The sequence below is a fragment of the Biomphalaria glabrata genome, chromosome 17, assembly GCF_947242115.1.
Source record: "Biomphalaria glabrata chromosome 17, xgBioGlab47.1, whole genome shotgun sequence".
Classification (NCBI taxonomy): domain Eukaryota; kingdom Metazoa; phylum Mollusca; class Gastropoda; family Planorbidae; genus Biomphalaria; species Biomphalaria glabrata.
The window spans coordinates 7917397-7929755 of record NC_074727.1 but is presented as its reverse complement, the minus strand read 5'-3'; the positions used below and the strand labels follow the sequence as shown (position 1 = coordinate 7929755).

Genomic DNA, 12359 nt, shown 5'->3' with positions numbered 1-12359 from the left:
ATATTAACACATTTTTTTTTAGTGTTTGTAGAAAAGTCTTGTTTTGTATGAATTTTTTTTTATAGCTTTGTTGTTCCTAGCCTGCTGTGCAAGACTTCCCCTCATTGCTCCCCTAGTGTAGGCTCCTTTTCTCTGTTCTTTTTCCCTTGCTTTTTTTTTAGGCCTCTCCTTAGTTTAGAGAAAGATATTTCTCCCTTGGTTCACATTTTCCTATTGTTTACACATCAAAAATTAAGTATTTTGGTTGGTTTTCATTTTAATTGTAGGTCTTGGGCTGGAATTTTAACTTCTTTCTTTTTTTTTTGTCTGTCTTATCTGTTGTTGCATTGAAAATAAGTTTGAAAGCTTCTATCATTGTTCTTCTTTTATTATTTCATGGAAAAAGAAATAGTTTCTCTGTGTCTTCTACAAGGTTTTCTGTTTCTTTCTATATCAAAAGCTAATACGAATCAGCATTTGCTGTGGTTAATCAAAACATTAATTGACATCTTATCTAATCCAATGAATGAAAGACTTTTTTTTTGTCTTGCATTGTGTGTATTATATTATAATTATATTGTAAATTATTTTAATTATGATATTATTTTGAGACTTCATTCTTAAACCTAATAAGTACCACAGTTTTACATGATAAAGTGTGACAAATTTTTAGGCGCCAGTTTTAGACTATGAACATTTTGTTGGCAGCTATTTTTTGCAACCAATCCTTAAGGAAAAAAAGAAGTAATTTCAAAAAACTATAATGACATATGTAGCTTTGAAAAAGATTCAATATTTATTTTTCCAACTTCAATTTAATTTTTTTTTTTACATTGACTTTTAAAACTTAAAATTAATAACAACTTTTCTATCCACATAGCATGTTGAGTACTGTATGTGGCCTAAATTATTTTAAAATTATCCCTTCTTTTTAAAGCATAATGTATACTTTTTTTTTATCATTACAAAGTTTGAAAGTTTTGTTAAGGCTGATTATTGTTTGTTAGACTCTTTCACAGCATGGTCAGCAATCCTTCATTCAGCATGTGTCAGGCATGATGTACTGGTCTCCATAAAGCCACAATGTTAGCTCTACTCTTGTTGAATTATTTGTATGCATATTTGCATTCCATTTTTTCAATTCAATTTGTTGTATAAATAAGTACAAACACCAATGACTACCATAGATGTAGATCTGCATTGAGTATGTCAGTTTATTATTACAGACATTTTTAAAAAGTGGTTTGAACCTGTGCCTAGTATCAAGGGACAATTTTGGCTTGTTTGTTTTTTCTATCTCCATTTCCTAAAGACTTCTAAAATATTTATAGCATAATTTATTTGCATTTTCTGTCTGTCATAATTTTGTATTTGTTGTCTTTTTTTTTTCTCATTTAGAATATTAAATAATAGTTAAAAGTATATTTAAAAAAAAAATGTTAACTACTATCTTTTTTTTTTTTCCAGTTTATTATTAATTTAAACAGAAATAATCTGTAAACTTTTTTTTTTGTCTCTAAGAAGATTTTTATGTTTTAAAGTATTTTGATCTTTCATTTTGTATGTTATAAATTTTATTAATTTCTTAATGTAGTTTTTTGGATTAAAATTTCTCTATTTTGACTCTAATCTCCAATATATATCCAAATTATGTATTTTTCTACCACAACCTCAAAAGATTTTGTCAAAATATAATTAATTTAACATTTAAAATGAATCTTTTGTTTTTAATGCCAGCTTCACCTAAGCTTCTCTTAAGTCCATTGTCCTCGGCAGGCAAGAGTGTGGTCAAGCCAATGAGGACACTTCTGGAAGAACAACAAAGTCGACCACTGTTGAACAAAGCTTCAGCTGAGGTACGTCTAAGTCTTGGAAGTATTGTACAGCTATTTATTTAAGATTCATTCTTCTTTATTCTGAATACTTTTATCTAAGTGATAAAATTTCTAAGGCAGTGTTGTTGTTTTGTTTTTTGTTAATCGAGAACATAAAATATGTGTGAAGTGTCTGAAAAATCTGAGGCTTAATTATTTAAATCCAACACTATTTGTATGCTGAAATAAAAAAATATGTTCTTTTATGAATCTTTTAATAGTAAACATGGTTTTGTTCTTTTAATATATTATTCTTTTTTCAGTATTTTTCTTATTCATTGAAAGAGTGATTTAAAAAAAGTGCTGCAATATGTTTGTGTTTGAAATTAATGGCCATTGACCACCCTATATGAAGACTATGTTTTCAAACCCATTTTGTGAATCTCTTTCACATTAGATTTGTTTATAATTGCCTTAAAGTAAAGAAAAAAAAGTAAAGTTCCCCTTTCAGACCTTGTGGTCTATAGGGCAGATGATGTAAAGGTCATCTGATTCTGTGGCCTACGGTTAACGAGGGTGTCATGTGGCCAGCATAACGACCACCCGCCTTTACTTTTCCCCAACTAATGTCAGGTACCCATTAGAGCTGGGTGGACTCAGAGGCGCCCAATGATCCCAAAATAAAAATCCCAGTCTTCACCAGAATTCAAACCCGGGACCCCCAGTTCAAAAACCAAGCGCTTTACCGCTCAGCCATCGCACCTCCTTATAATTGCCTTAACTATGAGATTTATTTTTAAAAACTTAAAAACTCCAGCCATCCTTCATTTTTAATCATGAGGTATGGAGTCCCATGGTGTTAATTTTTTTCTAACAAGATTTTATTCAAACATAAAAATCCTGTGTTGTTGTTTTATTTAGTTTTATCCACTAAATGAGAATCTTTTTACTACAATGCAGGAGTTTGGGGAAGAGGATGGTGCCAGTGCTCAGACAAGTTCTGTAAGAAAAAAGCTGGAGAATGAATTGGACTCACACAGTATTGATTCTGATGAGTACCAGGACTACGAGTCCCATCCTTCTGCCAGAGGAAGTAAACTAGCTCACAACATGACCCCATCATCCACAGCTGACAGCATTGCTGAAGCCAATGTTAAAGGTAGGATGCACTTGGTGTTTCCAAAATAAACCGTCAGTTGCACAGAAAGACAGATGTATTACATTTTTAGTCTTTTTATTTGTAACTTTAATGAAAATATTTTCTATCATAATGTTTGACTGACTTTCAGGTTACACTCCTAGCATGACCTCCAGTGGTTATGGTTCACAAGCTGTTTCCACACTGACCCTGTCATCAGAAGACTCTGCTAGTATCAAAAGCATTGAGGAGCACATAGATAGGCACCAGCGCAAGCTTCAGAGTGGGGAGCACAGCGGTGAGAGTGAAGAGATGGATGAGGACCCTGATGTGACCCTGGATGAGGATGTGAGCATCCCTGATGATGTCAGCAAGCTTATCAGGCCTGAAAGATTCAACCCATTCACAACTGAGATTGTTGAGGAAGACTTGGAGAATGTTTCTTCACCTCAGCCTAATCCTCCAGTTTCGACTTCCGACTCCTCCGAGGGGCAGGAAGAAAGGAGGAAAGGCATAGAGTTGGATGAAGATGACCTCACAATTGTGGAAGATTCAGACAGAAAGTCTAACTCAGAAATGGACAGTGATCCCTACAGCGTTGATGCCATGGAAGAGCTGGAAAAGCTTGGAGAGGAAGATGAAGAAGATGAAGAGGATGCTGAGGTGATGAGAAGCTTAAAATCAAGTGAGTCCAATCAAAAGTCTCAGCCTCAGGTAGTAGTCCAGGTACACACAGTTCAGAAGCCATCCCCAGAGACAAAAGTAGCCCAGAGCAATGTGAAAGTTGGTAGCCCTGGTAACACAATTCACATTTCTGTAAATGACAAACATTTTATACCCGGTAAAAACAGCAGTAGGGCCTCACTTTCACCAAATCAGACCATAAGCAAGGGTGAAAAAGACAAGGTCATCCTAGACAAGAAAGCCTCTGGAAATGGCAAAAGGAAGTCTGGAGTCCGGCCACGCCCAATGTCTATGGTTGTGTCTCCCCAGACAGAGATGATGACCAGAGCATGGCAAGATGATGGAAGCTATCACAGTCAGAAAACCTGTTCTGAAGAATTACTTTCAGGTAATGTTCTATTTTTCAAAATGTAATGGCTTCATAATTAAACTTGAGAAAAAACTTTTAAATCATAACTGCACTAACTGCATACCCTATAGGTACACTTTGATCCCATTTTGGTGTATGTGGTATTCTAATGATAAACTAGAGACTAGGAATCATAATAGCGTAAACAGTTTTAGTGCCTCAGATTTTTTATTTACATTGAAAACTTCATGCTTGAGAAGTTCTGCTGAGTAAGGGGAATTCCCTTCACAAGTATTTATGTATGTATAGGATTCCTAATCATAACATTTTTATAATTACTAACAAGTCCTTCAAAACAGAAGATAAGTTCTATGAGTTAGGAACACTGTCAGCATCAGGAACTAGTTTTGTGTTGATAAATCACTTTGATGGCCTTTTTTAACCTCATCAATTTGTTCCCAGTGTCATAACACTGATCTCCCTTTATTTAGATATTATTATTCTTCAAATTGAAAATCTGATTTTTATTTTCTATTAAACAGGCTAATAATATGAATATTGTGGTTATATATACATGTATGTATATATGAATATATTACACAACTTTTACTAGTTTCTTTGTTTTTATTGTGACAAGAATGAAGTTGAAGCTAGAAATAAAATAATATTTTTCATCGTTCATTCTTACAGTTGGTGATGATTCTATGAGTGAGTGTTCCTTTGGCAGTCGTGCAGACCTTGACAGGCTCCATGAAGGACCTGTTCCTACTTGGGTTCAGGATGGTGAGCATGTGACAGTGACATCCTCACGAGGATTTTCCAAAAGTGGCACGATTAAGTTTGTTGGCAATGTTCAGTTTGCTAATGGCACTTGGGTTGGAGTTGAACTTGACCAGCCAGAAGGTAAATATGTAATTTAAAGCTGAAGTGATACAACTTTTTTTTTTTTTACCATCAGAGCAGCTTAGACCAGTGGTACCTAAGTTTTATTTTGGTTTGAAGATCATATACATTTTTCACATGTTTGGGGGGGGGGGGATTAATCATTTGAATAATATTTGTATTCTATGAAAGTATTTATTTGTTAAGCTTTAAGTTGTCTGTTAAACAGGCCTTAAATAAAGTTTACAACATATGTAATCATTACTTATAGCAGCCATCCTTGACCATTCTTTGAAATATAACCTTTGTTTCATGGTGTTTCAGGTAAGAATGATGGTACAGTGAAAGGAGTACGTTACTTTCAATGTCAGCCAAGACATGGAGTCTTTGTACGACCTGACAAGCTTTTCTGGGACAAGAAGAGAAAAAACTCTCAGAAGGGAGGAAATCCATTCAACCGCCGAAGCTTGCCAGGACTTGGTGGCTCTCTAACCAACCTTACAGGGGGGAGTCATTCAGGGGGCTCAACCTACATGAAGTCGACAACATCTAGCACTTTAAAGAAGAAATAAATTTAGATTGGTGGTAATAATGTTTCAGTTTGTGTTATCTGGTCTTTAGGATTCAAATTATGTATTTGCTCTTGAACGTGTTGTGTAAAAAAAAAAATATCAGATGTAAACTTTTAGAATGTTATTGATCCCAGATGAAAAGTAATTTTTGTGTTGAGACACTACTGTACAATTAATTTTAAACCAAGTTAAATGTTTTGGTATAAGCTAGACATGTAGATACATTAGATTTTTAATACACATTTATGCATCTTAGTATCAAGAATTTAATTTTATATTAAACTATTTATTTATTAGGTCAGTACTTTTTGTTACAAGTAACTTTTCAAAGTAAAAAAAAAAAGAGTAACTTTGGAGTGTTTTTTTTCTATTATCATCAATCCCCACTGGACTATAAATAAAAGTACAAGAAAGAGGAAAACTCCTTTCAACTTTTTATTTTGACAATTATTTTTAACACCTGTGTTGAACAGTTATGTAAAATGTAATGATTAAATTAAGCTCCTTTATAAGTTCGAAGTAATGTGTTTTCTCATTCTGGAAAACAGGTTTGTGGTAGTCAGTAGTGTTCTCATTCTGGAAAACTGGTTTGTGGTAGTCAGTAGTGTTCTCATGACAGCATTCAATAAGTGGTCCATGTCCCAGAACTTAATAATGAATATGGACCATCTGATGTCAAAACTATATGGTTGTAACGCAAATGTCTTTTATCTCAAACTCTAATGTTGTACTTTGTACAAAATGCTACCACTGAAAGATTGTAAAATGTGTGAATAGAACAAAGTTTTGAACACATCATCTTTAATAATCAAACATGATTGTCAGTGTTTGTAAGTTGGAATTTTAGCTTTTTTTAATTTACATTTGACTCCAAGTCTAAGAACTTCTCTGGCCAATCCAAAATATAAAAAAAAATATGAATATAATGTGTATATATATATATATTAAAATGAATAGATTAATAATAATTTTGTTTTTCAATATATTGATTATAGAGCACACAAAAAATATTTTTAAAGATTCAGTTTTCAAGACCAGAGCAATTGTAACTATCTAAATTATGCTATTGACTACATGATATTATAGAAGTGTAATGGAAGTTATAAAGTCGATATGGCTGTGCATATATGTATCATTCCTACATTTCCATTTCTTCAATGTAATGGCCGTAATATATTTCAACCTAACAACACTTGCATATATATATACATTTGTAATATTCTTGTGTAAACAGAGTGTGTAGTTCAAAGATCACCATGTATTGCATATTACCAAGACATTAATAACCATCAGACTAGTGTCCTTTTTTTTTAGCACATTCAATTTTCTTGTTTTTTTTTTTTGTTTTTATTTATTGTAAAGCTGACAGTGAACCTTATATTTTGGTAAAACTAAGAAAAGTTTTTTAAACTTTGTTTTATTCTATCAGTTGAACTTTTTCTGTAGCAGACAATTGGTTTGCTTAAGTTTTGAATTTTTTATAGCCTATAGATATACATTTTTTATAGTAAATTATTATTATATCTTATAAAAATTGTCATCACATTGTAAACATAGTGTTAGTGAATTTTTTTAATGTAAAGGTTGTAATTATAATCTTAGACTTTCAGTTTCCTTATTATTATGAAATGCAGATACTATTTTTTTTTTAAATTGTTGTGACCAAATGATTCTTTTTTTTTTCAATTGAAATAATTACTTTTTTATTTTGTTATAATTAGGTTGTGTTGTGTATTTAAAAACAATTTATAATATAGCAAAGGTTGTGCTTTCATTGCAATATTAAACATTTATTTTGTAGAATGTTTTATAACAAAAAGGCTTTTTTTTTTTCCCATTTCTCTTTTTTTTGTTGTTGTTGTAAATAACTAGAAGGTAAACCAAACTTGAAGATGTGAGGCTATTTCTCTGACACCAAATTGTATCTAAGTGCCACAAATCTCCTTCACTGTGCAATACATATTCCTTTTCATACAGATTGATTTATATCTACACTGAGCACAATAGTTGTGTGCACTAGTTTCAGTTTATCAACACAATAGTTGTACACTAATTTCAGTTGATCAACACAATATTTGTGGAATTTAGACTTGTATCATTTATTTATTTACTTTTTTTTTTTTTACATTCCTGCATTCCAAACATTTTTTGTTTTCACTTATTTAAAATGTTCAATTTTTTTAAAATTTGGAACTCATTAAAATTGTGATGGTAAAAGAAACAAAAACTATGTTATATTTGACTTGACATAGGTTTATTTATTGGAATTAAGCTAGGTTCTTAGTTTGCAAAAATATGGGGATTTTTTTTTTTTCTTCTAATATCTAAACTTTTTGTTTTTACATTTGAAATATTTGAACAAATGATAGTTAATTGAAAGATGTTTTTTTTTAACCTCAGGAAATGATATATTTTGAATATTGAAAAAATATTTTTAGCCCAAGTATCAGTTTTTTAAAATTACTTTGATTAGGCCTCTGCTTATCATTGACAGTTTAAGGGTAAAATTTTTGAAGCATGCATTTGTTATGGTATACATAATATAAAAAGCATAACATCTTGTATTACACTTGTATTCCTGAACTTTGGTCAATATCATTGACAAACTGTTTTCAATTTGGCAATGCTTGATGTATTGTTTTCTGTGTTTTTAGTGACATAAAATCATGTGTCTTGTTTGTCTTGTTTTATTGATTAGCTTATTGCTGTGTTTCTTGTTCTAGCGTCACATTTGAATTTCAAAGTTTCTTTGACCTTTTCCTGAGATTACTTGACACTTGTAGCCAATGCTTTAAACAAACATTTTTTTATTATTTTTTTGGGGCATGTAACAAAGTTTTTGTATCCATGACTTCATGCTATTTTTCTCTCACTGTTTCATTTTCCAGTTTAATTTTCAACTTACCTGTATAATTCTTTGTTTGTAAATGTCTGCCAACTGTGCTGATTTTCTGTATGCAGATGTACTTAAATAGCCAGTTTTGGGTTGCCTATGTAATATTGATCCAAATACATTTGGACTGCATTTTTTTTAGATTGAACTGACTAGTTCTGTTCTAATGATGTCTTAGACTTGACCTAGTAATGTCATGTGACTAAGGTTTTGATGATGCCAGGGTTTTATCCCAGTGATGTCAAAGTAATTATAGTTCATGCTGTGATAAAATCAAAATTAATTCTCTTATTAAAAAAAAATTTATTGTGTTGTGAAATTATTAAAGGAAAAATGTAGTTTTGTTCTCAACAAACTTTTTGAATAAAATGTTGAGAATCGTATTCATTTTACATAACCTAAATGGCAATATCTATCAACTTAAACTGTGTTATACAGGAATATGAGAAATACAATTTTCAGTGATGAAAGTTTGATATCATTCTGTTAAAATTCTAGTTTTTAATTTTTTAGAGGCTTTAATGTTAAATATGGTACAAAAAATGTTTTTTGGAGTTGTCATGTCATATTTTACTTTATAGTCTAATATCAAGATAAGGTTCATTGTGTTATACAAATTATGTCCATTAGTTTTGCTGGTTTAACAATGCTAGAGAGAGAACATTTTTTTAGCTTTTAGTCTTAGTTGTAAACATGTTCAAGTTTGCTCAGTGACAAGAATTATTTGATATGCTAAAGGTAAACATTGACCAGTTCAATTAGTTTCACTTCCAATGCTTTAACATTTTCTTTGTATTGATGTGTTAATGTAATTGCATTTTGAACCAGTATCTTTTGCCCCTTTATATTTTATTACTATAGCTTTTCAAAGTCCATTCAGACAAATTTATTGCAATATTTTGCTGCAGTCTTATAAAGAAACACTGTCAATATTTATATTTAGTTTTAGCTCGTCCGAGATTAAATTTTGTTAATGAAGACAAATAAAGATTTTGTTTTTTCGCATTTCAAGCATCAGTTTTGGTCACTACATTACATAAATGGCTTCAAAAACTGATAATTATTGAAAGATTATAGTTGATGTTTGGACATCAAGAAATTGTGAAATGAAGTTGAATCAGAAATAAAGTACATCTCCAATTAGTTGGTGCTACTAGAAACAAACATTTTGGTCTTTCCCAATGAATGAAAACACTCTGTTGATAAAGATATGCAAGTAATAGTTGTTTGCATCCTTTCATTAGCCAAACATTTCTCTCTTACCCTTTCATTGCAAATGTAAAGCACCAGAAACAATTTTCTTTTACACTTTCTTATAGGCATTTGAGTAGTCCAAGCTACCTGGTACAACAGGGAATATAACTTACATTCACTCGTGAGTTCATGTCTAATTTAGTTTTGATGAAGTGGAATATTTTGTATTTTTTCATTCTTGCTAATCTTCTATGGCTAAACGTCATTCAGATATACTCTAGCATTTCTTTCCATTGAAACACTGAATGGCTAGGGGAGGAGCTAGGGGGCTGCACATCTGGAATTTAAAAAAAATAAACTCTTTCAATTAGGTTTAATTATCAACTATTGTTAAACACACAAACACATGTTGGAGAAACACTTAAAGTGAACAGTTCTTTGAAAACCTATTTGGACATTTGTAGCCCAGTATTTATGCTTCCTACTATTATTGCAATGAAATGTGAAGAAAGATACACTGATCAGAAATAAAGAGGCATGTATATTGACATATTGTTTATTTCATCTTTTTTCTTTCCCTGTGATTGTCTTCAAAACCATCCATTCTATTTTTTAAAAATGTCATTGTTAAATTCTTTTCAAAATCTTTTGCTTGATCATTACTATTCATATTCTCATCACTTATTAATTTGGGCTACCAGCTACCAGCTATCATAGTTGACTTCAAGCCCTTGCAACTTTGTCAGATACTAATTTTGTTTTAAAAGAATCATGTCAAAGTGTGTAAACTTGTATATAACAAAGAAGTTTCAATATGCTGGGTTAATTCTGATGTTCTGTTTATTAAGCTATAATTGATTGATTAATGCATACACTGTCTCAAGTTTCAGTTAGAGGTTGATGATTAAGGCCAGATTTTTTAAAAACATGTACATTTTTTAAATTAATTTGTTTTTACATATTGGTTTGTAAAAAAAATAAATATTATTAAACAGCTGAAAAGTCCTGGATTCTAAGTCTGTTAATAATAGACTCAGTACAAGCTTATGTCATAGTTCCCTTTCTAGCTTTTTAATCAAAAATTGATTTTGTTCTTTTTTACATAAATTTTCTACATCACTTAAAGAGAAATTTTGCAGTATGTGAGCTGGACTGTTGTTCAACTTTCTGGCTGGTCCTGGGTTCATATCGTGTCAACTGCCATCCCCCATCATCCTGCGGGAGGTTAGATGTAGATTATCTTCAACTTGGAAGGAACATCCAAAACATGTAAAACAGTTTACAAACAAAATATTTCTTCCTTTAACTAAGAGTATATAATATTATTTCATAATCAGTTGAAGGATCTCAACAACTTATCAAAAAATTTCCCAAAGAGAAATAATTTGATTTTTTATTTTATATTATCTTTTTGTAACTTTCACACCTAAGAATTGTGATTCAAGTATTACATTTATTTCTGTTGTTTCAACTGCAAACTAGTTTAAATCCTTTAATACTTCAGCTTTAAATATTTTCTTGCAATGTTTACTTTTTGGTCTACTTCAACTAAAAATATCTGGCCCATTTGTTGACATTTCTTTACAGTTTGCCTGATTGGGTTACATTGTCAATGTTAGCCTCTAGTTTGTGTATCTATTTTTCTTTTCTAACCTTGAACTTCTCACTGTTTAAGCTAGTCAACACTGTTCTCACCATTGTATGTTTTTGTTTCTGTGTCTAGATTTACTTCAACCTAAAACCAAAATAATTTTCATTCAAGCTGTACATAGATCTGTGTTGACTGTTGACTGCAGAGAGCAGATGTCAAAGGTGAAAAGGTCATAGGGAAGGAACAAGCATTCACAACTTTTCTGTTTTGGTTCATTTAATGTTCAGCTCTCTGATTTGTGAGTGACTCCCCCCTTGATTGTCTCAGCTCTTCTTAAAAACATCAGAAATTTATGGAAATAAACTTTTTTTTTCAAATGGTTTTGTCTGTTTTTTGTTGTTTTGTTTTGTTTTTTTTTCCAAACAACTTTTAAGTAATAAACTATGCCTTATGAAATGCAATGATTTAGCACTTAGATGAAATCATAGTTCACTCCATTAGCAAATTAAACATTAAAAAAAATGCCTTTATATAAAAAATACATTGTTTTTGTCTAGACCAATTTTCATGCTTATAGCTGTATGGTCCAATTTCTTTTGTGGACTAGTTGGGGCTGGGAGTATCTTGGAGATTTCTGTTTTGCTTTAGGTGCTCACCAAACTCAGCTCAAGCCCCCATGAGAGGTAGCCAAGTGGGTTACACTTCCAAATGAAAGCTAGTAAATTGTTTTTTCTTTGAAATGAAAAGTATCATGTTTTTTAAAAAAATCATGTTTTAAAAAAAAATAGTATAGATCTGAGGAAAATTAACAATTATTCCCTTCAATCTATCCATTTGTCTACTTGAAATGTCTAACACCTTATAAAACTTTATATTATACAAAAATATTATATAGTAAATTAAAGGTTAATTAAGTGTATTAGCCAAAAACGTCAAAGTAAATAATACTCATAATGGCGATGTTTGACAATATTTATAGTATATTATATATATTGTTGTAAATCTAAGGTAGGCAACTCAACGAAGTTCTAGATTCTAGAGTAAATAAATAAGTGTGTTTATTTACCAGGACAAACACATAACAGCCTTCTGCATTCAGTGTCTTGGGTTAATTATACCAGTGCTTTCACCAGCAACCTGAATGCGGACCAACGACAGCCTTGCCCGCTTCACTCCAGGTCACCATTATTATACAGTCTTCATGCAGCACAAAAGACGGCTCCTTAGGGTCCAACAATTCAGAAATTTAGACTCCAGTAAATC

The 12359-nt window shown here is 31.3% G+C and overlaps 1 protein-coding gene across 12 annotated transcripts in view; it reads left to right on the top strand.

Moving 5' to 3' along the window:
• LOC106071594 (kinesin-like protein KIF13B) overlaps positions 1-11469 on the top strand; it is a 325865-nt gene extending 314396 nt beyond the window's left edge. For all 12 annotated transcript variants that reach the window (XM_056015144.1, XM_056015149.1, XM_056015143.1 and 9 more), the window contains 5 exons: positions 1717-1835; positions 2754-2952; positions 3083-4003; positions 4655-4867; positions 5171-11469. In XM_056015144.1, coding sequence (XP_055871119.1) covers positions 1717-1835; positions 2754-2952; positions 3083-4003; positions 4655-4867; positions 5171-5418 — 1700 coding nt within the window. In that variant the 3' untranslated portion in view covers positions 5419-11469. The remainder of the gene's footprint in view (positions 1-1716; positions 1836-2753; positions 2953-3082; positions 4004-4654; positions 4868-5170) is intronic.
• The last annotated feature ends 890 nt before the right edge of the window (positions 11470-12359 follow it).